This window comes from Gracilinanus agilis, chromosome 1 (genome assembly GCF_016433145.1).
Source record: "Gracilinanus agilis isolate LMUSP501 chromosome 1, AgileGrace, whole genome shotgun sequence".
NCBI classification, from domain to species: domain Eukaryota; kingdom Metazoa; phylum Chordata; class Mammalia; order Didelphimorphia; family Didelphidae; genus Gracilinanus; species Gracilinanus agilis.
Genome location: NC_058130.1, coordinates 346,285,072 through 346,310,844, shown reverse-complemented (window position 1 = coordinate 346,310,844; position 25,773 = coordinate 346,285,072). Strand labels below are relative to the sequence as shown.

The window sequence follows — 25,773 nt, the reverse complement described above, 5'->3', positions numbered from 1 at the left end:
TTTAATAGCCCACGCGTGCATGTGTGTGTGTGTGTGTGTGTGTTGAAATTAGGTGCCAAAACCACTTGTATGGCAATTTTAAAGTATTGTAATAGGTTTAATTGCCTCAGTTTTGTTTCAGAATTTCAACAGGCCCCTTTTGTCCCAGGAATATGTATCTTTCTCCCCCCCCCCCCCCCATTCCTCCTGCCCACTCTAGTACATAGTCTGGCATTATATTTTAAGCCTCAGAGTAGAAAATTCTAGTTATCTCTGTTAAGCTTTTTGTCTCTTAAGTTATATCTGTAAGGTTAAAACTGATAATCACATCTTGGAATTAATAGTAAATTTAAGAGGTTTTCCCTTATTGCAATGAAATGAGGGCTTCCTATGGCAAAAGAAATGATATTTTGGGGGATTTTACATGAATATATTATGTGATTGTGGAGAAGAAAATTGTATAAGCACATAGGAAAAATAAATCCTAATTCTAATTTTTAGATTTTACAGCTGTCTTTATAAAAGGAAAAAAAACCTGTCTATATGCTATTGTATAGTTTAACTACACATTAAAACATAGGTTTTTAAGCACAATTTAAAGATTTATATGAATATTCCTAAAGTTTAGAATTCTATGATTATGCCTTTTAAGTGACTTGGGTAACTGATGATATATTTACACATGTGTGTCTTTGTATGTTGTTATAATGACTTAATGTGTTTCATTTGCAGGTGTATTTTTACATATTTTGGCAGACACGCTTGGCAGTATTGGGGTGATTGTATCCACAATTCTCATAGAACAGTTTGGATGGTTCTTTGCTGATCCTCTCTGCTCTCTTTTTATTGCTGTATTAATTTTTCTCAGTGTTATTCCATTGATTAAAGATGCCTGTCAAGTACTACTTCTGAGGTTGCCACCAGAAAATGAAAAAGAGATAAACATTGCCTTAGAAAAGGTGGGCTTTGAACTTCTACATATTATATATGATTTTACTCCCATTTTTCCTTTGTATTTTAACAAGGAGCAGTTAAAACTAAATAAATCCTCTCTGTACTAAAATTTTTAAACCACTGTAGTTTTTAAAAACTCATCTATATGTGAAAAGGGGCATGGGGGCATTTATTAGGTGGAAGTGTATTCATTTATCCCAGTCTTTAAGGAGCATATTGGAATTTATCTTGATGTAGGGTCAGAAGATGGTCATCAGTATTATGTGCTCAGGTTTCATGACATAGATGCCATTGTGTGTGTGTGCCATCAGTGATTCAAAAATCTTGCTATGACAAAAATCTTGCTATTTATATGTAAGGATGAAGTTGCGATTTTACATTTGGACCTCCTTTCTAGCTAGCTAAAGAGAAATTTCCCTTTGTTGTTTCCTCCTCCCAAGTTAAAGAACTCCCTGCCTCTCTCCAGAAATATGCAAAGGTATTAAAGTGTAGTGATTTTTCCTGGAGTAGGAGGAATTACTGAGTGATAGGCAAATTAATAACAAAATTGAGGTATACTACTGCATTCCTTTTCATATTAGACAGATGAAAAAATATTTATCATTATCTTTTTTCAACTTGATAGATTCAGAAAATTGAAGGTTTAATATCCTACAGAGACCCTCATTTTTGGCGTCATTCTGCCAATATTGTAGCTGGAACAATTCACATACAGGTGATGTCAGATGTACTAGAACAGCGAATTGTACAACAGGTAAGGACTTATAACTATTCAAAACTGAATAGCTTTCTAAAGGAATCACTTCACCTAGGCTTATTTCTACATGACTGTTATCATCTAATACATTTTCAAGCATTCCAATTTACAAATAAGCTACCACTTGCAACTTATGTAGAATTTTCCAATCCTTGTTGACCTCATTAGTTCATAAAGACATTTCCAAGAGAGAGCAAAGTTAAAAGCTGCAAATTGCTTCTAATCACATGATGACACAATGGAGAAGTTACCAGCAATCTCTCCTCAGAGTTTATTGCAAAATTATGCTGCTGAAGTTCCAAGAAATTTTTGGCGTCCTATATGAACCTAGATATACTAAAAATGTATGTCTACTAAAAATAGAATGACATTAGGTCATATGCAACTTCTAGGAACTGAAAAGTAATTATGCCTATCAAGTAGTTGGCCACAATTGGATTCAAAATTGTCATTGGGCCTGTACAATAGTTCTTTTTTTTTTTTTTTTTTTTTCATTTGTTTTGATAACCCCATGCATAGAAAATTGTTAAACTGGGTGTTCTCAAGGGAAGAGATATTAAAGTTACTTAAACTTTTAGCCAGCTTATCTACTATAGGTCATCAAAATCAGGCTGTTACCAAAGATTAGAACTGGTTAGTTATTTATGCATTTTAATCAGCCAATTTATTTTCAGTGCTGTTAAACCATAAAGGGTATTTTCTCACCCATAACCTCTCAACTAACTCCCTGTCCTCAAGTCAAATATCCAGAGATTCCCCTTTGGTAATAAATTTCCATTTGCTGTATCAGTTATTAATTCAGATATGTTCTATTAAATTAGTAACAATAAATTGTATGTAAATTCTTTATGACAATTCAAAAGATACCGAAATCTTTTCTCTTCCCCCTGCCTCTTTAGAAGTGAAGTTATTCTTTTAGTCCTATCATCAATAAAACTTTCAGGTGGATTGAGGATATATTTGTGCTGATCCATTCATCTAGTCTCATTCATTCTCACTCATTGATATTACTGGCACATTTGTTAGATAATTAGCCAGAGTGAAAGGTATAATTAATGGTCAAAAAGTAGACTGGCTTTATCTGAGTGTTGTTCTTGTTAGCACCATCTTTTAAGGAACAACTTGCCTCCATCCTCAAAACTACCAGTGAATGATGACCAGATCTGAGACTAATCGTTGCTGTATATTTTCCAAGCCAATGAAGCTTATCTGTCCTATACCTTGTCTCAGGGCCAGACTCTATGTCCCCCAAGATGACACAAGTAATTTGACATGCTGGATGCTTACAAGAGAAAGCTTAAGGCCCTTCCAGTGTTCCTTTCTTTTGCATCTTATCTAATGATTAGATTAGTGATTCTAGTGATTAAAGTTTCAGACCAAGTAGGAGGGGAGAAGAGGAAGCACTGGTAGGTTTTTCAGTAGTAGAATCTTTGGCTCTTGTTCATTGTTAGACACCTATTTTGACTCTCTGCCCCTGCTTTAGTAGACTCAACCTCGTTGACCAAAAGTTGGTTTACAACTAATTGCATAGCCAGTTAATTTAATGTTATTCAGTCAGTCAGTAAGCACTAATGAAGCACCTTCTTTGTTCTGTGGGCACTATACAAAGAAAAGCTGAAGACAATCCCTACTCTCAAAGAGCTCATAGTTTAATGGAAGACAACATAAATAACTATATACAAACATGTTCTCTGCAGAATAAGTTAGAGGTAAGAGAGAAGGCAATAGACTTAAGAAGAAGGTGAGAATTTTTTTCAGCTAAAGGAAGCCTGGGGAGCTAAGAGGGAGAAAATTCCAGGCATGGGTGATGGCCAGTGAAAATGCCCTAAGTCAGGGAGATGGAGGCCAGGTTCACTAGATCATAGAGCACCTAGGTGAGGAGATATAAGGTGAAAAAAGCCTGGCAATGTTAGGAATGGATAAATTTTATCTTGGATATGATCAGGATCCTTTAGAGTTTATTGATTAGGGGCATGGCATGATCAGGTCTGGGTTTTAGAAAGACCATTCCGAAAGCTGAGTATAGGATGGACTGTAATGGGTTGAGATTTGTGGCATGGTGGTCAACCAGCAGCTATTGCAGGAATCAAGACATGATAAAGGCTTATACCTCAAAGTCAGACCAGAGTGTATACAAGAGAGGTTAAAAAAAAATTTGAGCAGCCTTTGGAACAGATTGAATACAGATGAGGGAGTGGGGTGAGTGAGAAAAGTCAAAGGTGACAACTAAGTTGTGACTCTTGAGTGCCTGGAAGGATTATGGTGCCCTTAGAAGTAATCGTGACATCTGGAAGAGAAGAGGAAAGATAACAAGTTCAGTTTGGGGCATGTTGAGTTTAAGATGTTTATGGGACATCCAGTTTGAGATGCCCGGTAGGCAGCTGGAGAGTGAATCTGGAGAGCTGGAGAGAAGTTAGGGCTGGATAAAGAAATCTGAACATCATCAGCATAGAAATGATCATTGGATCCATTGGAACTGCTGGCATCACCAAGTGAAACTTTATAGAGAGACTCAATGAAGAGAGTGCCAGGTCTGGAGACAGGAGGTCCTGGGTTCAAATCTGGCCTCAGACATTTCGAGCTCTGTAACCCTTGGCAAGTCATTTAACCCCAGTTGTCTAGTCCTTACCACACTTCTGCCTTGGAACTGACAATATTGATTCCAAGAAGGTAAAGGTAAAAAGAAAAGAAAACTATATGGGGAGACAATAGACTAATACAAGAATTATCTTTGATTCTGTCAGTGGGCTCAACACCAATAGATATTATATAAAAGACTAAAGAATTAAGAGGCAGAGCCCCTCTTTAAAGAAATTTAATACCTTGTTAGAAAGATGAGAATTATATATGTAAAACAATTAGAAAACAGTGTATTAGTATAGCAGGGAAAAAACACCATTATCAAGAAACTCAAATTTTATATCCTAGCTTTGCCACAAGCTAGTTCTCTGACTTAGAGGCAAGTTATTTGATGTCTGAACTTCATTTTCCTTTTTTAAAAATAAGATAATTAGACTTTACTTGAGGACTCCAACACCTTTAAATTCTGAGCTGATATGTGGGATGTAGTAATATTCCACCTATAGATCAGACTTCTGGTAGCTTTGACTTTCTTGAAATAGTTACAAACCTGGAAATAAATGGAAAAAGGCTTTAATGTTACTAAAAAGCAGTCACCTTTTACTTCATAAGAGAGACTTTTTATGGAAGTCCATTTCTACATGTAATTAAAACAGTTCTAGTTCCCTGACATTTTAATTGAGTAAAAGTGAATGGAATTGACTAATAATGTAGGCATGAGAACTAAGACCAACATTCTGAAGTCCATTTAGCATAGAGATAAGGACTTCACTTCCTAGTCAGTTGATGTTCATAACATTAACATTGTTGTCAAGACAAGTTTAAGTTTTATATTCAGTAGATTCAAAGCTATATTGTATTTCAGAGTTTTTCATTAAATATTAAAACATTTTGAAAGTTAACATTTAAAGGGACAAAATTTCAGTTATCAAGGGAGTTCACATCAGTGATATTAGATAAATAAGGCATGACAGTGACAGAATGCTAAATTTTTTATGAGCTTGTGTAATGGTAGTATACAATATAAAAGGGCTATGTGTACAAAATGAACCAGGCCATGGGTCTTGCTTTTTATGCCTGTTCCAGGTTTGCACCATTAGAGGTTAATAACAGAATCTCCTCCTCTTTAAAAAGTGTCATCAGGATTTCTCCATATGCGTGCACCTATATGATTTTCTTGAATTAATATTCTAACGAGTCACATTTTAAACAAAATTGTTTTTTCTATTCATTACAACAAATACTCTGTAAGCACTTGGGTATGTAGCAGACATAGTGCTGGGCACTAGAGAAGGCAGCGTTTAGACAAGATACTTTCTCTGCTTTCCTAAGAGCTTAGCTGAGGAAGTCACAAATAGAAGGCAGAAATGGGAGCAAAGACAGGAAAGTAGGGCATCTACTGGGAACAACAAGATTTCCAGTTAAGATGGCATGTAAAGTTCATGAAGGGAGTAGTGAAAGTCTTTGTTGCCCAGGGTTTGAACTTCACTCAGCTGAAAGCCATTGAAGGGTTTTCAGCAGAAGTGTTACCAGACTAGTCAGTACATAAGAAAATTGGCCTTTTAATGGTATAAATATGAAGAATAGATTTGATGATGGAGAAAGTGAAGTGAGAAAGGCCTTTTAGGAAGTTTAGGAGGCATCAACGTACAACAGAAAGCACTGGTTCCAGAGTCAGTGGACCGGGTTCAAGTCCCATCTCTGATGCTTACTACTTGTGGCCTTATTATCTTGTTCAAGTCTTTTAACCTCCCTAGGCCTCACTTTCCTCATGTCTAAAATGAAACGGTTAGACTACATGACCTCTAACATCCCTTCCACCTCTATGATACTATGATCATGGATCACTGTATGAATGGTGGTGTCACTTTAAAAAATAGTAATCAAAAGGAGTAAGATTTTAGAGAAAAGATCAAATTTCTTTTAAATGCTGATTTTTTTTATGTTTGTAAAACACTCAATTGGTAATGTTCTAAGGAACAGAGAAGTAGTGATGAGAGTCTGGAGCCAGAATTACTGATTTGAGATATATCAGCATAGAGGTGATAGCTGAAACTATGGGAATAAATGAAATCCCTAAGGGAGAGATTGTTGAGAAAAAAGAAGGCCAAGGAGAAAATTTAAGGTAACATCTGTCTTAAAGTATATAGAGGTATGAGAAAAATAAGAAGTGTATGGAATCTTGAAGTCCAAGGGAAGAGAAACTCCAGAAGTAGTTGCTGCTCACCAGTGGCCAATAGCCACTGGTTAGAGAATTCCAAGAAAATAAGCACTAAAAAAGAGCTGTAACTCTATAGAGGGTCATTTCATTAGAGGGGGGAGGAAGTAGAGGCCTTTGATGGAAACTACCCTTTTCAAGAGTTTTACCAAAACAAAAGGGAGAGGTGAGATAGTAGCCAGTTGGGGTAGAAGGGTCATGGGAAGAGTAGACTTTACAGCCAGTTGGCTCTAGCTGGAATTGAGCTCTGATGGTCAAGAACTTGGGTGGAATAGAGCCTACTCATGTTCATTGGGGTTACAAAAAGGAAGGGGGAAAGGAACAAAGGTGGTCTGACAAGTTAGGTAATCATCACAAGATACAAACTGCCTAATCCTAAAACAATAAATGTAGCTAAGGCCCAAAATCAAGAGTACATATGGCCTAAGGCATATGAGTTTGTTAGATACAGATGTAAATTGATTGTTCTAGGAGTCTGAGATTTCCAGGTCAGTCTTCCAGAGTGTATAGCCTCAGGGCTGGGTTGCAGTTAGACTAGGTTAAGTACTAAACTAAGGGCATAGAACTTAGCTTGGTAAAAATGAGCATGTAGCTCATAAATGTGATTTTTGAGTACCCCTAAAATATAACCAAGGTTCATACATGCCTGGACTCCTACAAAAGTGAGCACATTTGCAGATAAGTAGGAAGGAGCTAGCAGAGAAGAGAATGTATATGCAGAGTAGGAAATGGTTGGAGCATTGTCCTGTAAAAGTGGAGGAAGGATGGTTTTAAGGGCTCAAAGTAGGTCAAGTAGTCTTAGTACCTCTTCTTCTGTGATAAAGAAGATATCTAGTTCTAGTATTATCACCTTTTCTTTTTTAAATAATTATATTGATATATTTTGGTTTTACATCACCTACATTTTCTAATGTATGTTTATCCCTACTGCCTCCCAAAAAGCTCTCTTTTGTAAGAATAAAAAAGAAAGGGAAGGGAAGAAGCTCCATAAAACTAATCAGTTTGTCCCCAAAACTCTGGGGTGCTGGAAAATTTTTATATCCCTTCTTTGAGGCCAAACTTAGTCATAATTTCAGTTTTAGTGTGTTTATTTTCCATTTACATTTTTGTAGTCATTTTATATATTGTTTTCTTTCTACTTAATTTACTTTGTTTCAGTTCACCAATTTTCTAAATATAACCTACCTATCTATATTGTTATCTCGCTAGAAAGATAACCAGGACACAACACTAATATATCCTATTGTGTCATCTCATTTAAAACATATACAATTTCTTGTATTTGTGATCAGGTAACAGGAGTGCTTAAAGATGCTGGAGTGAACAATTTGACAGTCCAGGTGGAAAAAGAAGCTTACTTTCAACACATGTCTGGGCTAAGCACAGGATTTCATGATGTCCTGGCTATGACAAAACAGATGGAATCCATGAAGTACTACAAAGATGGCACTTACATCATGTGACATGAAATATGATTTGCTTGTTGGCCATGAATGATGAATATTAAATGACTCACAATCGGTAATTTTGAGGGGAAATGCACATAAATGTACAGAAACAGTGGACTGTACTTGAATTTTTTAAAACTCAGTCCTATTGGATCAAGATGTTTTTCTAAAGGAATTTTTGAAATGGACTGATTGTATATGTGAAACATTGCTTGTATATGTGAAAATAATGACAATTTGAATTACTATTCTTTGTGTTTATTAAAAAAGAATCTTACTATGTGTGTCAGCACAACGTGGCATATAGTCTTGGAGATGTACAAACAAATTTTTCGTGTTCAATTAAGAAAAATAGAATTGATGTGACATAGTAAGAAGACTGAAATTGCTTCATTGTGCTTATTTTTCTGTCATATTTTCCTTTTGTAAATATGTATTTACACAATTATTACAAGGATCCAAATGAAAGTTTGAACTGTGACACTTTTTTTTTTCAAAGTCTAAGCAAAACAAAATAGGAATTAAAGTTCTATATTTATGAATTTTCTGTTCATGATACTTCTTTCTAAATATGTTTTTTTTCTGCTCAGCGAATTTTGTGTTGCCATTTTAAACTAATATCCGAATTACCTGACTTAAGAGATATTTGTTAGCCCCTAATTCAGCACAAGAAATGAGAATTAGGAAATAATAGGATTTTTTAAGACCCAGTTACTTAAGAAACTGAAAAACAAAGAAATCGACATATAATATATTATATATCAATATATAATATAGTCTTACTTTTAGCAATATTTGTAAAACAATGCTTTATTAAGATCTAAAACTGGCATTGATATTTTTGTGTTATCCATTGATCCTCCTCCACAGTAGAATATTCCATTTCTTGGTTTCTTCTCAATGGGTAAGCAGTACTTAGTGTAGCAGACAAATATGTTTATTGGATGATCAGATAATTTTATTTTGTTGTTTCAGTCATATCTGACTCTTCCTGGCCCTATTTGGGGTTTTCTTGGCAAAGATACTGCAGTGATTTACCTTTCCAGCTCATTTTTTAGATGAGGAACTGAGGTAAATTAGGGCTGAGTGACTTGCCCTGGATCATGCAGCTAGTAAATGTCTGGGGCTCTATTTGAACTCAGGTCTTCCTGATGTGAGGCCTAGCACTCTATCCACTGAACTGCCTAGCTGTTGTAATGGGAAAAGAATAGATAAGATAAGATTTAAGAGAAGTAGCAGGCTGTCTTTAAGACATATACTAGGAATTCAAGGGAAAGGATTTTAGCCAGCAGAAGGCAGAGGAGGAACAGTTTGGAAGGGACAGCTGGTAGAGTCAGGGACTTCCTGGAGGAGGCTTTGTGCTCTTCCTGTCCAGAAGGGTGGAGGAAAGGCAGCATGTTGGAGCTTAGCTACCTCAACCTGACTATGGAGAAGGAGAAATCCCTTTGAGGTTTCTTTGGAGGTACTCTGTTTAACTGGGAATAGCTAGAAAAGGATCTGATCATGCTTGCTGTGCTTTCCAGAAGGGTTTTATCTCCAAAAAATTCTGTCAGATCAGCTTTGAGGTTTACCTCAGGGGTCAGACCCCCTGGGGTGGACTTAGCTGTTTGAGAGAAATCATAATAGGTTTTGGAGATAGCTTCTGAACTAAAACTAACTACTGAGGGTCATAGATAGGTAGCTTAGTCAGCTTTTGGGGAACACCTAGATAGAAATAGGGAGCTGGTAAGTTAGCTGGAAAATCCAAAGGCTCCCTCTTGCGAGGGATATAAAGAGTTGTTGAGTGAATAGCTAGATCCCTTAGAGTTAGGGATCCCTCGTTCTGATCCTCAGTGTGTATCCCCTCTTATAATAAGAGATACTGGTTTTATATATAAATTGTCTCCAAGGCATTTGCACAACTAACCAGATGAGAGAAAGTGATGCTGCTTCATTCTTACTAACTGGAGGCTAGAATACCCAGAGATCCTGGCTGGGTATTCAGAAGGATCCCTAAGTGGATCTACCACTATCTACTCTGGGTCTTTCTGCCCCCCTTATATCTTTTTTTACTGCCCTTAAAAAGAGGACAAGAAGAAGGAAAAGGATGGAAATTAGAAGGAAGATAGAATAAAGGAAAGATTGTTGTTCATTCATACCCAAACCTTCAGGAGCCCATGGACCATAGTAAGTCAATGCTATCAATGAAATTTTCTTGGCAAAGATAATGGATTGGTTTGCCTTTTCCTTCTCTAAAGGATTAAGGCAAATACAGGTTATGTGACTTGATCAAGGATATACCACTAGAAAGTGTCTGAGGCTGAATTTGAACTCTGGTCTTCCTGACTCCAGGCCCACTTCTTTATCAACTGTGCTATCTATATGCCTATAATTTTGTACAGAAAACCAAAAGAATTTCCTTGCTCTTCACTATTCTCAATTCACTTTGATGACTCAGATAACTTTTCTTTCAGGAACATTTTAAACCTTACAAATCATCTACCCCAAGTCCCTCCAAGAGAGGAGGGAACTGAGGTCCAGAGAAGTTAGTGGTTTACCTAGGGCCCTGAAGAGCAGTGCTGAGATTCAGGTCATAGAACTCCATATCCTATTCTTTCCTTTCATCTCTTAGACATGGAAATTTAAAGGAAAGCTTAACCCGTTAGCTCTAAGTAATCAATCTATACTAATTAGGGGGAAATGCTTCATAAGACATACTCATAGTTAAATAACTTATTTTCAACTATCTACCTCCTTGGCTAACTGTTTAATTTTTTCATTTTTCTTTTATGTTGTTTGTCTTAGAAGGCTCTGCAAATTATTAATGGATAGAGTAAAAGATAATTACATGAAAACAGAAGGATTTTTTTGTAAAAATATTTTTACTAGCTATCATTCCACTCCTTTGAGGATTTTTTTTTCTTACCAAAGAATTTTCATAAAAAATAGTTTATTTTATTTAGTTCAGGGAATATTTTCTTCTCCCCATACATAATTTGTTTTGTATTATCTCATCATCTGGATAATGTTAATATGTGAGAAGTTTTTCACTTAGTTTGAGTCTTTTGATATTTCTTGTATCCTCCCTTTTGTATGTATTTTGAGTCCATATTTTCACTTTAATTCACACTATTAACCTTTTTGACAGTAGGAAGAATTTTACACTTTTAAAAAATAATGGGTCAGGTTCAAACCCGGCCTCAGCCACTTCCCAGCTGTGTGACCCTGGGCAAGTCACTTGACCCCCATTGCCCACCCTTACCACTCTTCCACCTATGAGACAATACACCGAAGTACAAGGGTTTAAAAAAAAAATAATGGGGTCAGGCTCAGTTAAATATTACATTATAAATATTGTAGTTTTGCCACCACAGAAAAGGAACTGCTATAAATATTTTTGTATAAGTAGGTCCTTTTCCCCTTTCTTTGCTATTTTTCAAATACAAACCTAAAAATGATACTTCTGAGTTGCAGGGTATGCAGTTTTATGGCCCTTTCAAAATGGTTCCAAATTTTTTACAGAATCGTTGTGTTCATAGTTGCACCAACAGTGTATTATTAGTATCCCAGTTTTACCATATCCCTTCCAACATTTATCATTAAATCTTTTTTTGTCGTATTTACCTAGATGTGGATGGTCCCTCAGAATTATTTTAATTTGCATTTCTCTAATCAATAGTTATATGGACCTTTTTTTCAAATGGCTATAGATCATTTTAATTTCTTCATCTGTTCACATCATTTAACTTTAATCAGTTGGAGAATGATTCATAATGTAATTTGTGGATAAATAAATGTGGGTTCAGTAAAAAAATCCAGTGGGTAAATAACTCCTAGGTGGTTTGGGTAAGGTTAGGAATGGGGAAAGTAGAGTAGAGAGGGAAACCACCAGGGAAATAACTGGGTCAGTGACAGTGGGTCCTTAATGTTAATGAGGTGCCAGGTTTGGGAAAGGAGGAGTAACAAAGGAGAGTGGTATTAAAAGGGTTTAATAATATTTTGGGGACAGGTAATAGAAGGGATCAGGTTTTCTACCTTGAAAATACTAAGGGGTCCCTCCCAAAGGTCTGAGAGGATATATATACACTACTGCTAAGCCAACAACTGCTGTAACAGGTCCAGCTGTAGTTTGGGCTCTCACGTGTGTTCACAGACCTTCAGTAGGTGGATTCAGCAGATCTTCAAAGATGTCCAGGGTAACTGCCAGTAAATCCAAGCTTAGAGATGGAGTCAGGATTATTGATATTCAGTGCCCACCACTGAAATGTCTCACCACTGCTTGACCAATCTCCAGAAAACCAGGTCTTGATTTTGATGTCCTCTGGTAATCAGGCTCCACACACAGGAGAAAAAGCAGGTCTCCCTCCCTCCAGGAGTTCAACTGTCTTCCTTCTCTCTGTGTCACACACATGGAATTCTGCAGCTGTCCCTGTCACTCAAATCTTCCTAAGCTAGTCTAAATATCCTTCTAACAGTATCATATAAATTTGACTCAGTTCTCAGAATATTTGAGAAGTTAGGCCTTTGTCAGGGACTTTTGCTATAAAAATTTTTTTCCTATTTGTTGTTTCCCTTCTAATCTTAGTTGCATTTGGTTTTGTTTGTGCAAAAACTTTAATTTTATGTAATCAGAGTCTTCCATTTTACATCTCATAATGTCCTCTATGTCTTGTTTGTTCTTAAATTCTTCACTTATCATTATTATTATTGTCTGACTGGTAAATTATTCCATGCTACCCTAATTTTATTGCTTTTTTAAGATACATTTATTCTAAAATTATGTATCCATTTTGATTTCATCATGGTATATTGTGTGAGATGTTGGTTTATACCTAGCTTCTGCCTTACTGTTTTCTAGTTTTCCCAAGCAGTTTTTGTTGAATACTAAGTTCTTCTCCCAAAAGCTTGGGTCTTTGAGGATATCAAACACTAGGTTACTGTGGTCATTTATTACAGTGTGTTCAGTATCTAATCTATTCCATTAGTACATTACTATTGTTTCTTAGCCAGTACCAGATTGTTTTAAAGGTTGCCATTTTAGATTTGATATAGTACGGTCACCTTCTTTCATATTTTTTTCATTAATTCCCTTGATATTTATGAGTTTTTGTTCTTCTAGATGACATTTTAAGTAATTTTTTCTAGTTTTGTGACATAATTATTTGATTGATTGGTATGGAACTGAATAGGTAAATTAATTTTGGTAGAACTGTTATTTAATAATTTTCCAGTTGTTTAGATCTGACTGTATTTGTGTGGGAAATGTTTTGTAATTGTGTTCATATAGTTCCTCAATTTGTCTTCACAGGTAAATCCCCAAATATATTATATACTGATATTTTAAATAGGATTTCTCTCTCTGTCTCTTGCTATTAGACTTTAGTAGTATATCAAAATGCTGCTGATTTATTTAGGTTTATTCTTTATCCTGCTAAAGTAGTTAATTGGTCATTTTTATCACTTTCTTAGTATATAATGAATTGTGTAATTTAAAGAAAATTCAACAAGATGACATAGGAAACTAGATTATACACCTGAAGTTTCTTGGGTTGTTTCAGTCCTTTTTTTGTCCCTGTAAATAGTCTGTCAGCTAATCCAAACTGCAATTCCTTTAGATAATTTAGGCAGTTTTTTAATGTATCAGTAAGCAAAAAGTAGAAGCTGGCAGAGTTGGTTCTCTCATGTGTCCAAAGACAACAAGAAACAGATCATGGGGCATTTATGTAATCCTCTTGTATTGAGGTACTTAAGATGAGTATTTGCAAAAAGACCACCCTGAAAGTAATTATAGCTGATATATTTAAAATCTTTTGCAAAGGGTGAAGTGGTAGAAAAACAATGAATTAAATGACAATGAGAAGGCCATATACCAAAATTTATGGGATGCCACCAAAGCAGTACTTGAAGGGAAATTTATCTCTAAATACTTATGTCAATAAAATAGAGAAAGTGGATCGATGAATTGAGTGTACAACTAAAATATTAGAAAAAGAACAAATTAAAAGTTCTAGATTCATCAACAAACTGAAAATCATTCTCTTGAGATAAACATTTCCTTGACTGTTTTTGCAACTTTGGTTGAAAATAGGAAAAATACACAAGAGACTTATGATCATGACTCGCACCCCCATCACACCACCCCCCTCCCTGTCTCATTACACTGATCCCATCTTCTGTGATCTACCCAAAAATCACTGGGAGAAAGCACAGGGCAACAAATACCATCCATATGTTGGTCAATAATAAATGTTAAGCATGAGCAAAGGAAAGTCTATAAAAAGTTTAAATAATCTACCTGCTTTCTCATCATCATTTCTTTTGCTACCCAAGAGTGAAAATCTGACCAAAAGTGCTTAAAAGAATGGCAGTTACATTTCCTTCTCTATCATCACTCCATGCTTACTCTCTTCTCTGCTCCCCCCCTCTATAAAAGTGAAGATTTTTCTCTGTTAGGTCCCTCCTCTATTCATATAGAAAAGATATTATATTTGCCACACTCCAATTAGAGCAGATTCTAGCCAATGTACTAATTAAGGTGAATGGGGCCCAGAGTATAGGTTACTCAAAGGTCCCTGATGAAGGAATTAAACATGTGTTAAGTACCTGTTGAATGCTAAGTCCTATGCAAAGTGCTAGGGATACAAAAAATGCAGGCAAAAAATAGTCCCTGCCTTGAAGGATTGCACAGTCTAATGGGAAGTCAGCAAACAAGAAACACACAGGATAAATAGGAAATAATAGAGGGAAGGCCCTAGAATGGTGGTGACAAACCTATGACACATATGTCAGCACTGACTCGTAGCCATTTTCGATGACATTGTCACATTCAGAGAAGTATGGGGCCACATGCCGAGGCGGAAACATTTGCTGTAGTGTAGTGTAGACACTGCACTATAGATGACAATTCTACCTATATTAATTTACCTATTTTAGTTTGTTACATATTACAATTATACATTTTTGTTATTTAAACTACAAATATTGTGAAATTATGGTTTTTTCTCAAAGGGACATGCCACCTGAGTTATGCTCAGTTTTTTTAGCGAATTTTGACACACCAGGCTCAAAAGGTTTCCCGTTACTGCTCTAAAATTAAGAAAAGGGATTAGGAAAGGCTTCCTGTGGAAGATGGGATTTTAGTTGGAACTTTAGGGAAGCCAAAATGTGGAGGTAAGGGAAAGCCTTCTGGACATAGGGGGCAACTAGAGAAAATGCCCAGAGCTATAAGATGGAGTGTCTTATTTGTGGAACAGCCAAGAGGCCAGTGTCACTATTAGAAGAGTACAGGGTTAGGTTACTAAGGGCCAGACATTCAATCAAGGCTTTCTTTCATTTGTCCCCATTTACAAGTTCACCAACTTTTCATGTATGGAACAGTGGAATGAGCATTGATTTCATAGCCAGAGGACCTGGATTCAAATTATGCTCTGCTATGTGACCTTGGACAAGTCAACCTCTCTGAACCTTAGTTTTCTCATTTCTAAAATAAAAGGTTTGTTTTAGAAAAGCAGGCCTAAGATTTTCAGGTTTTAGTACCCCTTTTCACTTTTAAAAATTGTTCAAGGTGTCCTCAAAGAATTTTTATTAATATGGATTATATCTATATTTATCATATTACAGATTATTTAGCATTATGAAAATCATTTTGGTCTCAAAGTCCTCCTGAAAGAGTATTCTAGAGTCCCTTGAACATCTGTGTCCTAGATGATCTTTTCATACATGCTCATTCATTGATCAAGAATTTCTTGACTACCCTGGGGTGGCTAATTAGAATCTTTCACTGAATCCCTATGGCATTTAATCTCTATTGGCAGTGTTGTAGTAAAATTAGGGAAAGTGGAGGTGACAGGCAAAAGGCAAAGAGTAAAGATTCCAGAACTCTGGTCAGTGACTGGCTGCATTGGCAGTTGGTCCCTAGACTTTCATCTTGGAGGTACTAGCTATTCTCTCTGGGTATCCTGTCTCTGTGTATCATCTATCAAGACTTCACTGGCCAGGAAGAGGTTGAGTTTGGTGAAACACACTGTTGGATATTGTGGTCAGGAGCCTTACTCCCTCTCCTTTGGATTAATTGCTGTGATCCTACTGGATTCCTGACAGACCCTTGAAGGACAACAGACATAAGATCTCCCAACCAACCCAGTGAACCTGTTTTACCTTCCAGCTTTCCCTTACTTTTAAAATATCAAAGTGGAAATACTGGATAGGACAGAGTTAGGCAGCTGGGTAATTTAGAGAGATCAGTATAGAAAACCTGTTGAACCTTGGTGGGAGGGAATCCAGATCTGTCCTAGTTAGTTCATCCCAATCCCTTCCCTTACCTAACTCAGTTAATTAATAAACCCTTGTTGTTGTTAACTTAATGGTCTCTTCCTGAAATCCTTATCCAGATCAATAGGATTTAAGTTACTGGCCAAAGGACTATTAAGAATCTAGTAAATCATTTAACATCATTCGATCTCTGTATCACCAACCTATTAATACCCATTAATACTTTTACCAACCATACTTTTATTTTTTTTCAACAGTCATCAAGCATTTTTGATTGGGCATATTTACAAGTTATATTCTACTAATATATTATGTACATTATTTAAAAGTATGAGAGATCAAAAGCAGTATTTTTAAATTTAGGAACAATACAAAAAACTTCAGCACCCCCTAAAAACACTAATATTTTTGGAGAGAGAAATGTGATTGAATATGCTTCATTTTTTTTATTATAGTTTAACATTTTTATTTTAAGTTCAATGTACATTTGTTAATACTTGGTTTTAATATCTCAGCACAGAGTGGAAAACATACCTCACAGAGATACATAAATGCAAATGGAAGAAGCTTACAATTTGCTTCACTTACTAAATTATGATACTCATTTTTCAGTACCATATACCAATTAGACAAAAGTTTTTGTTGAAATTTGGCTAGCAAATATTTTCCTTCCTGGAAGTCAGAAAGGGGAACATATGATCTCTGGAGATCAGGTCAGATCTACTTATCTCCCTAATGAAGCCTAGGATCCTGGCAAAAAGCAGATTAAATGATTCATGAAGACCAGACCAGAGGACAAAGGTATGTGTGTGCTACTGCTGCTTTGGTGGGAAAGGAAATATAGGAGCAAGAAATTATCACCTATTTGATGTCTTCAGTGGTTGATGGCACAGAAAGCAGGGAAAGAGCTGCTGCTGCAAGAATGTTGAACTGTGTTGTTCTCAGTTTTAACATTGTCTTTTTGTATTTCAGTGCATCATCTTGCACAATCTCTATTGTGTGTCCTCCATTTTGGAGACCACTGGTTTATACCCCCTCAAAATTAAGAGGGCAAAAGGGAAACTACTCTAACAACTAAGAATTCCCCTTCAAGAAATCAGCTCTGGGGGGCAGCTGGGTAGCTCAGTGGATTGAGAGCCAGGTCTAGAGATGGGAAGTACTGGGTTCAAATTTGGCCTCAGACACTTCCTAGCTGTGTGACCCTGAGGAAGTCACTTGACCCCCATTGCGTAGCCCTTACCACTCTTCTGCCTTGGAGCCAATACACAGTATTGACTCCAAGATGGAAGGAAAGGGTTTTAAAAAGATAAAATAAAAGAAAAAGAAATCAGCTCTGGCTTCTTCTGTAGCTTGGTCCCAGAAACTGATTTTCTCTCTTTCACTATCTCCTAACTTTATCACTAGCTAACAAACAAGGGAATAACAGAAAGGAAAGGTACAAGTTGGACCCAGAAAAGTCCCAAAGTGACCACTCCCTCTGGAGTCCAGGCACTATGGCCAAACTGAAGCACAATGATCACAGATTTCTCTTTGTTGGTACTGAAGATCTGTAGAATGAGTTTAGCTGTTGTAGTCTCCAAAGATGCCAGGGAATTTTAGGTTCAGAAGAATTGTTTCCTCCCAGATCCTCCCTGCTACCCTTCACCACCCAAGCCTCCAGAAAAGAGCTTGAATGTCCTCTCTCATAATTGGCAGTTGGCAGTTGAGAATCTTCAGAATCTTCACCAAACTCCCTCCTTCAGTGGCCCCTCCCATACAGAACCTCTTCAAGATTCCATGAGGCCAACTTCAGCTCCAAATCCCAGAGATGTGTGCTTGATTGAATCCTTGATTTGCTCCCTTCCAACTCTTACAAATTCCCCTGCTTTTGTCTTGTGGACCTTCCATTAGAGGGTCCATGCATGTTCCATCTACTCTGTTTATCTATTCCCTTTCTGTTCTTACTTTCTCCTCCCCCTGCCCCACCTGGAAAATAAAAAATCCTACACTTACCTCATCTTATTTTAATGCTATCCTTTCTATTCTTTTCTAAGGTGGAATAGGAAAGTGGGTAAAGGAAGGGAAAGGTTCCAATACATATTTCTAAAGAGTGAAATAATTTTGCAACAATCAATGAAATTTTGAAATTTTTCCCATGAATACAATGTCTTAGTTTTTTTTGCAGCATAACAAATCCTATTCTTACCAATGTCTTACTTATTTTTATGTGTAAACTAACTGAACACTATCTTTAACTTCTATTTTGTCTATTCTCTCTATTTCTAATGCAATAACAATCAGTGGTCTTCCTTATCTTTAATTACTACTTTACCTATGTTTTACTTATTTAAGGTTTCATACAATGCTATCTTGTATCATGGTATGGGTTAGTGGATTAACATTACTATTGTTTTTTAAACTATTCTTAACACTATGTTCTTATTCTTTCCTTGATTCTTGCTTTTTTTTTTTTTTAAACTTCCCTAACTGACTGCCTCTGTCCCTAATGACTATTTTCTTAATTATCTCTACTTCTATTAGTATGTTTAGTATTTACATGGTTTGGAAGTATTTACAGCCGACTCTATAGTTTTTCCAACTATATTACAGTAACTATGTACATCCTTCTTGCAATCTGCATTCCAGTATTAACCAGATACAAAGCTTTTCAGCTTCATACTTGGCTAAGCCCTTCCTGAGTTGCTATTTACATATTTACAATCCAGTCTTTCTGACACTTGCTTATTTATGCACAGTGTTGGCTAGTTATCAGTTTGTGTTGGGTTTCGTGTCCTTTTTGTGTAGTGTGGATGCACATACTTACCTTTTCTTCATTTCCCGTTGTCTAGCTTCTTGAGTAGACTGTAGATTCTCTTACTTGATGAGTTTTATGTAATGTGGATGCAATCTTCCCTATTGTGTGGTATTGATGTGTTTTTTTGCTACCGCCGCACTCATCCCGTTCCTTGTCCTTCTCTTTGCAAAGTTCATGATCTTTCCCATTGTATTTCAAGTCCTATTTCCTTGCATCTTTTCCTTGGTGACTTTTCTGGCTTCCTGTTCTTCTCTTGATTCTTGTCCCCTTCTCTATATCCCTGTCACATTTTGTCAGTTGTCCACCAACTTGCCAGCCAAATGGTCTCTGGTCTGGATACTGGAACAATGTGGCTTGCAATGTTTTGTCAGTGGTGTTAATCCTTTGATTGTGTGTGTATGTTATATATATATATATACATGTGTGTGTGTGTGTTTATTTCTTGATTCTGAGTTCATTGATCATTTTCTGCTTGATTTGGATGTTCTTGGTCATATTTCTCTTTCTTTTTTTTTTTTTTAAAGGAGCGAGTCTTTATTACGAGTATGGTGTTTTTTTTTAAACCCTTAACTTCTGTGTATTAGCTCCTAGGTGGAAGAGTGGTAAGGGTGGGCAATGGGGGTCAAGTGACTTGCCCAGGGTCACACAGCTGGAAAGTGTCTGAGACTTGATTTGAACCCAGGACCTCCCATCTCTAGGCCCAGCTCTCAATCCACTGAGCTACCCAGCTGTCCCCATATTTCTCTTTCTTTACGTGGCTTGCGTGATACCACAAATCTCTGTCATGAACCTTTATCACAGTCGAAGCTAATAGACCTGATGTGACCAGTCTATTTTACCTCAAGTGGTGACTTTCTATCAAAAATTTTCAAGTACACCCTGTTTCCAGGCTTTACATTGTGGATCTCAAAATCTATAGGCTGTCTTTGCTGCAAGATTCCATGAGGCTGGCTTCAGCTCCAAATCCCAGATGTGTGCTTGATTGAATCCTTGATTTGCTCCCTTTAAACTCTTACACATATGAACATAAAACTCTAAAAGGCTTAAGAATTCTGATCAATGCAGTGACCAAACACTCTAAACATTGTTGATGAAACTAGCTTCTCCTGAAGAAGAAAAAGAGATGATGGTCTCTATGTGCAGAATTAGATATACTTTAAAAAAATTTTTTTTTTGAGTTACATGTAGAAATAATTTTTGACAATTGTATGGGATTTTTTTTGGCATTTTAGAATCAAGTTTTCTCCCTTCCTCCCTTTCCTCCTTCCTCAAGGTGATGAACAGGTTATATCTATACTTTCATGTGATCCATATTTCTGTATTGCTCTTGCACTGATAGAAGTTACATGCTATACACACAATAGAAATCTCATGATAGTGAAAGATGAAATGCTTTCATCTGTGCTCAGACTCCAACAATTCCTTCTTTGGCTGTGAATACCATTTTCATCAGACCTGTTTTGCTAATAATGGTTTAGGCCAGTGGTTCCCAAACTTTTTTGGCTTACCGCCCCCTTTCCAGAAAAAATATTACTTAGCCCCCTGGAAATTAATTTTTTTTAATGTTAATAGCAATAGGAAAGATAAATGCACCTGTGGCCATCACCGTCTCCCTGGATCGCTGTAGCACCCTCCAGGGGGCGGTGGCGCCCACTTTGCGAATCACTGGTTTAAGCCTTCACAGTTGATCACGGCACACTATTTCTGTTACTATATACATTGTTATTCTGGTTGTACTTACTTCATTTTGCATCAGTTCATATAAGTCCTTCCAGGTTTTTCTAAACACCTCTTGTTCGTTGTTCCTTATGTTACAATAGTATTCCATTATAACCATAAACTACAACTTATTCAACTGTTCCTCAAGTGATGGATACTCCCTCAGTTTCCAATTCTTTGCCACCACAAAAAGGCTGTCAAAAATATTTCGTACATATGCATTTTAAAATAAAACAAATGTGTCAACATTTTTTACTTGACTATGCTTAAAACAAGAATAGTTCATTTTTTTTTCTAATTTGGAAAAGAGGATTTAGATGACAGAGGAGCTACCTATAGAGTTACCAAAAAAAGAAATCATTCAAGTACTTTTTTTTCTCATGCAGAGAAGATAACAGTAAAATGTAGTAAACAGCAAAAAGTTTTGTGGTAGTTTTAGGCTACATGACTTTTTCAGTAGTGTTTATGTTTCCAAATTACATTAAGACTACAAAAGTTACTATTAGAATTGTCTGTGCTTATAAAATACCAACTCCCTTTTTTTTTTTTTTTTTTACTGTTATATATACACATTAACACCAGCCTGCAACAAGTTACATAGAATCAGAGGCACTTCAAAGGCTTAAAAAGACACTTGCAACTTAAATTCCTATTTTTAAAGAGCAAAAACTGATTTTTTTCTTTAAACTTCCACTTGTCCCTTCAACTTGCAAGAAATTAACAAATACAGTGACCACTGGAATCTGCAGCAATTTCTCAAAATGTTAAAGAGTCTTTGGGTCTCCTTGGGTTTGTCAGTAACTTACACCAGCTCCTCCGGAAGAAAAGAAGGAAAACATTTTTTTCAAACAAAAAAAATTTAAAAGTAACAATGAATTTATTACATACTTAAAAAAAACAAGCTGTGCATAATAGATTCATGTTTTCACACTTAATCTTTTCCTTTTTCTTTTTTTTTTCATACCCTTATCTTCTGTCTTAAAACCAATACTAAGTAGTAATTCCAAGACAGAATAGTTGTAAGGGCTAGGCAATTGGGGTCAAGTAACTTTTCCCAGGATAACACAGCTTGGAAATATATGAGGTCCGACTGGAACTCAGGACCTCCCATCTCCAGGCTTGGCTCTCTGTATTCACTGAGCCATTTAGCCGTCCATTCTCTTCTTTTTCTATTGAAATATGCTCTTTTTTTGTGTGTTTGGATAGGTAACACTCCACTGTGGGCTCATTCCTCCTGCTCACACTGGCACTGGCAGGTTGGGTCCCAGAGGGATGGCTATTACTACTTTCACTATTCATAAGGCTAATCGTGTGGTTGGCTACCCTGACATTAGCTTCTGAGCCACAATAATTGTGCTTTCTCTTATCAGACAGGTAATAAACTAGTTCTTTAGCAAAGACATTTACTCTGATACCTTTACAAGAGCAAGAGTTACAAAATATGTCCCCCAGCACTGGAGGCATAGGCACCCACAAATAAAACCAAAATCCAGGAAAGGGAGAAGAGTGAGCCTAAACCTAAAACACAATTGTAGTGAGGCACGTGTATAGGACATACTCATGGCCAAGATGTATAAGAACACAAAATCTGCTGGGCTTTGGTGTCCTTTCTTCTGAAGAGCCCTCATGGAGTTCCCTGTGGAGCATAAATGCTGCTGCTACTCTATTGAGTTGGTTCCTCATAAGGAATCGTGTCTATAATGAACAGGTATTTCAGCTGGGTTTATTTTTCTAAGGTGCAGTGTCTAGGCTGGCCAGGCCAATCTGGTCCTGGGCTCAGACAAGCAGGCCACTTAGTAGCTGTGTGCCTGGCTTCTCCCTGAGCTTGCCTGCTACCATGAGTGGCCCCAACCAAGGTTCTATCCTACACCTTCATCTCTTCTCCCTCTATATTATTTTACTTGAAGATCTCATCAATTTTCAAGGACTAAACTGATATCCCTATGCATATGATTATCTAGCCCTAATCTAGCCCTAATCTCTAATTTGGAGTCTTGAATTTTCTAACACTATTGTTGTTATTGTGTGCAGAGTTCTCTTGATTCTGTTCACTTCACTTTGCATGACAGATCACTGGCTTCTGACCCCCTTCACTCCCCACCAAAAAAGGTTCCATGCAAAGATCACAGGATTTTTATTCCCAAGACTTAAATCCAAAACCCCAGCTCCCTCACTGAATGAACAACTATAAGACCATGGGCAAGTCACTGTTTCCCAACCTGTTTCCATATCTGAAAGCAAGGTTAATAGGATTAGGGTTGCACTGCCTACCTACTACAAAGAGAGGTTATAAGGAAGGGGTTTTGTGAGTTTACCTTTATCAGTTAGTAAGGGTTCCTGTTCTAATACATGATCTTCCTCTAAAAAAGAACTTATATACCTGTGTGCACATCCATTAATATTTAAAGAACGTGGGAACTTCCCCAACCAAGGCAGATTGAAACCCTTCTGCATAGTTTTGGTTTTAATAGATCCTTACCTTCCATCTTAGAATTGATACTGTGTATTCATTTCAAGACAGTAGAGTGATAAGGGCTAGGCAATGGGGGTTAAAATCACAGAGTTAAATAGTGTCTAAGGTCATATTTGAACCCAGGATCTTCCCTCTCTAGACCTGTCTCTCAATCCACTGAGCTTCCTAGCTGCCCTTGCTTCTGCATGGTTTTAAGAGATCTTCATAAAGAATAGCTGGACAAGGGGGCAGCTGGGTAGCTCAGTGGATTGAGAGCCAGGCCTAGAGACAGGAGGTCTTGGGTTCAAATCCGGCCTCAGACACTTCCCAGCTGTGTGACCCTGGGCAAGTTACTTGACCCCCATTGTCTACCCTTACCAATCTTCCACCTATAAGTCAATACACAAAAGTTAAGGGTTTAAAATTTAAAAAAAAAAAAAAATTAAAAAAAAAAAAAAGAATAGCTGGACAAGTTGTGGTTTATGCTTGTGATGGAATACTATTGTGCTCTAAGATATATTGAGGGGGATGGATTCAGAAAAACCAAGGATGAGCTAATGAAAAGTGAAGTGAGCAGAACCAGGCCATTGTATACAGAAAGAGCAATATTATACTCCATGCAAATGTGAAAGGCTACTCTAATCAATACAATGATCTAAGACAATTCCAAAGGACCCATGATGAAAATCCATCTTCAGAAGGAGATCTGATTAACTTCATGTTTCTTGCTTTTTTTTTTTGCACATAACTAATATCAAAATGCTTTGCCTGACTTTACATATATAATTGATATATTTTTTTGTCTTCTCAATGAAATGAGTGGGAAACAGGGAGAGAGAGAAAATTTGGAACTCACATTTTTAAAAATGAAAGTTAAAAAGAAATTTTAAAAATCTTAAATTATGAAAGCTGCTTGAGGCTGGGAAGTTGTCTTTGCTTTTGGTCACAAGAATGTGGCAAAGGCAAAATTTGAAGTCACTTTTCTTACTCCAGATACAGCCCAGTAGCTACTATGCCAAGCTGCTATGTGTGTATGTACATATTTATATATTTAAGCAACCTGAGAATTAATTGAATAATACCAGATGGGTATATATTAGAACCTGGCCTCCTCTGCCTGTAAATTAGGGAAGAAACATTAAATATTAATGCTAACAAATAAATGGAAGGATAAATTCAGTTAAGTACAAAAGTGGCTTGGCTAAATTAATGCAAATTAAACCAGGGTGTGACTTATTACTTAAAGCCTGGAGGAAAGGAAGTCCTAAACTATAGGTAGAGGCCCCATACCAGGAGAAAATGCCTCCACAAGAAAAAATCCAATCTATTGTTTTTAACAGCTTTACTTCTAATGCTGTCCACCTCCAGAGAAAGAACTAATGGAGTCTGAATACAGATTGAAGCAGATTTCTTTCACTTCATTTCCTTTGAGGTGTTTTTTTTTAATATGTGTCTTCTTCCACAACATGACTAATATGTAAATATGTTTTGCATAATTCCACATGTATAATCTATAAGTTGCTTACCATCTCTGGGAGTTGGGAGAGGAAGAGAGGGAAGGAGGAAGAGAACTTGGAAATCAAAATTTTATAAAACAAATGTTAAAAAATTGTTTTTATATGTAATTGGGAAAAAATAAAATATTATTAAAGACTTCTTTTCTGTCGGTGAGTAGGACATGTTGTAGTCATTGTAACTATTTCAATTAAAAATAGGGGCCTGTGATTTCATCAGTATGAGGAAGTCTAGATTCCTCTTCCAATGGCTTCTAATTTCTATCCTTAGTATAGTGAGTTACTTTGAGGAACTGAGAAGGGAAGTCAATCAATACTTATTAAGCTTGATTTTTTTTATACAATTAATTTAGTTCCTTGTATATTTGAGTAATTAGACCTCTGTCAGAATTTTTTGTTATAAAGATTTTTTTCCCAGTTTGTTGTTTCCCTTCTGATTTTGGTTGCATTGTTTTTGTTTGTGCAAAACCTTTATAATTTAATATAATCGAAATTGTTTATTTTATATTTTGTACTTTTTTCTAACTCTTGCTTGGTTTTTTTTTGTTTTGTTTTGTTTTTGTTTTTGTTTTTTTTAACATTTATTAATATACATTTTTAACATGGTTACCTGATTCATGCTCCTCCTATCCCCTTCACCCCCACCCCCACCCCCGCACAACCCCCACCCATGGCCGATGCGCATTTCCACTAGTTTTGTCATGTGTCCTTGATCAAGACCAATTTCCAAATTGTTGGTAGTTGCATTGGTGTGGTAGTTTCAAGTCCACACCCTCAATCATGTCCACCCCGACCCTTGCATTCAAGCAGTTGTTTTTCTTATATGTTTCCTCTCCTGCAGTCCTTCCTCTGAATGTGGGTAGCATCTTTACCATAAATCCCTCAGAATTGTCCTGGGTCATTGTATTGCTGCTGGTACAGAGGTCCATTACATTCAATTTTACCACAGTATATCAGTCTCTGTGTACAATGTTCTTCTGGATCTGCTCCTTTCGCTCTGCATCAGTTCCTGGAGGTCTCTCCAGTTCGCCTGGAACTCCTCCAGTTTATTATTCCTTTTCGCACAATAGTATTCCATCACCCGCATATACCACAGTTTGTTCAGCCA

At 36.6% G+C, this 25,773-nt stretch overlaps 2 protein-coding genes across 2 annotated transcripts in view; both read left to right on the top strand.

Moving 5' to 3' along the window:
* SLC30A5 (solute carrier family 30 member 5) overlaps positions 1–8,478 on the top strand; it is a 56,801-nt gene extending 48,323 nt beyond the window's left edge. The window contains exons 14-16 of the mRNA XM_044657712.1: positions 712–938; positions 1,559–1,687; positions 7,781–8,478. Coding sequence (XP_044513647.1) covers positions 712–938; positions 1,559–1,687; positions 7,781–7,951 — 527 coding nt within the window. The 3' untranslated portion in view covers positions 7,952–8,478. The remainder of the gene's footprint in view (positions 1–711; positions 939–1,558; positions 1,688–7,780) is intronic.
* A 5,551-nt stretch (positions 8,479–14,029) lies between these two features.
* The window catches only part of CCNB1 (cyclin B1), a 40,527-nt gene continuing 28,783 nt past the window's right edge, over positions 14,030–25,773 (top strand). The window contains exon 1 of the mRNA XM_044680958.1: positions 14,030–14,146. Within this exon, the coding sequence (XP_044536893.1) occupies positions 14,030–14,146 (117 nt within the window). The remainder of the gene's footprint in view (positions 14,147–25,773) is intronic.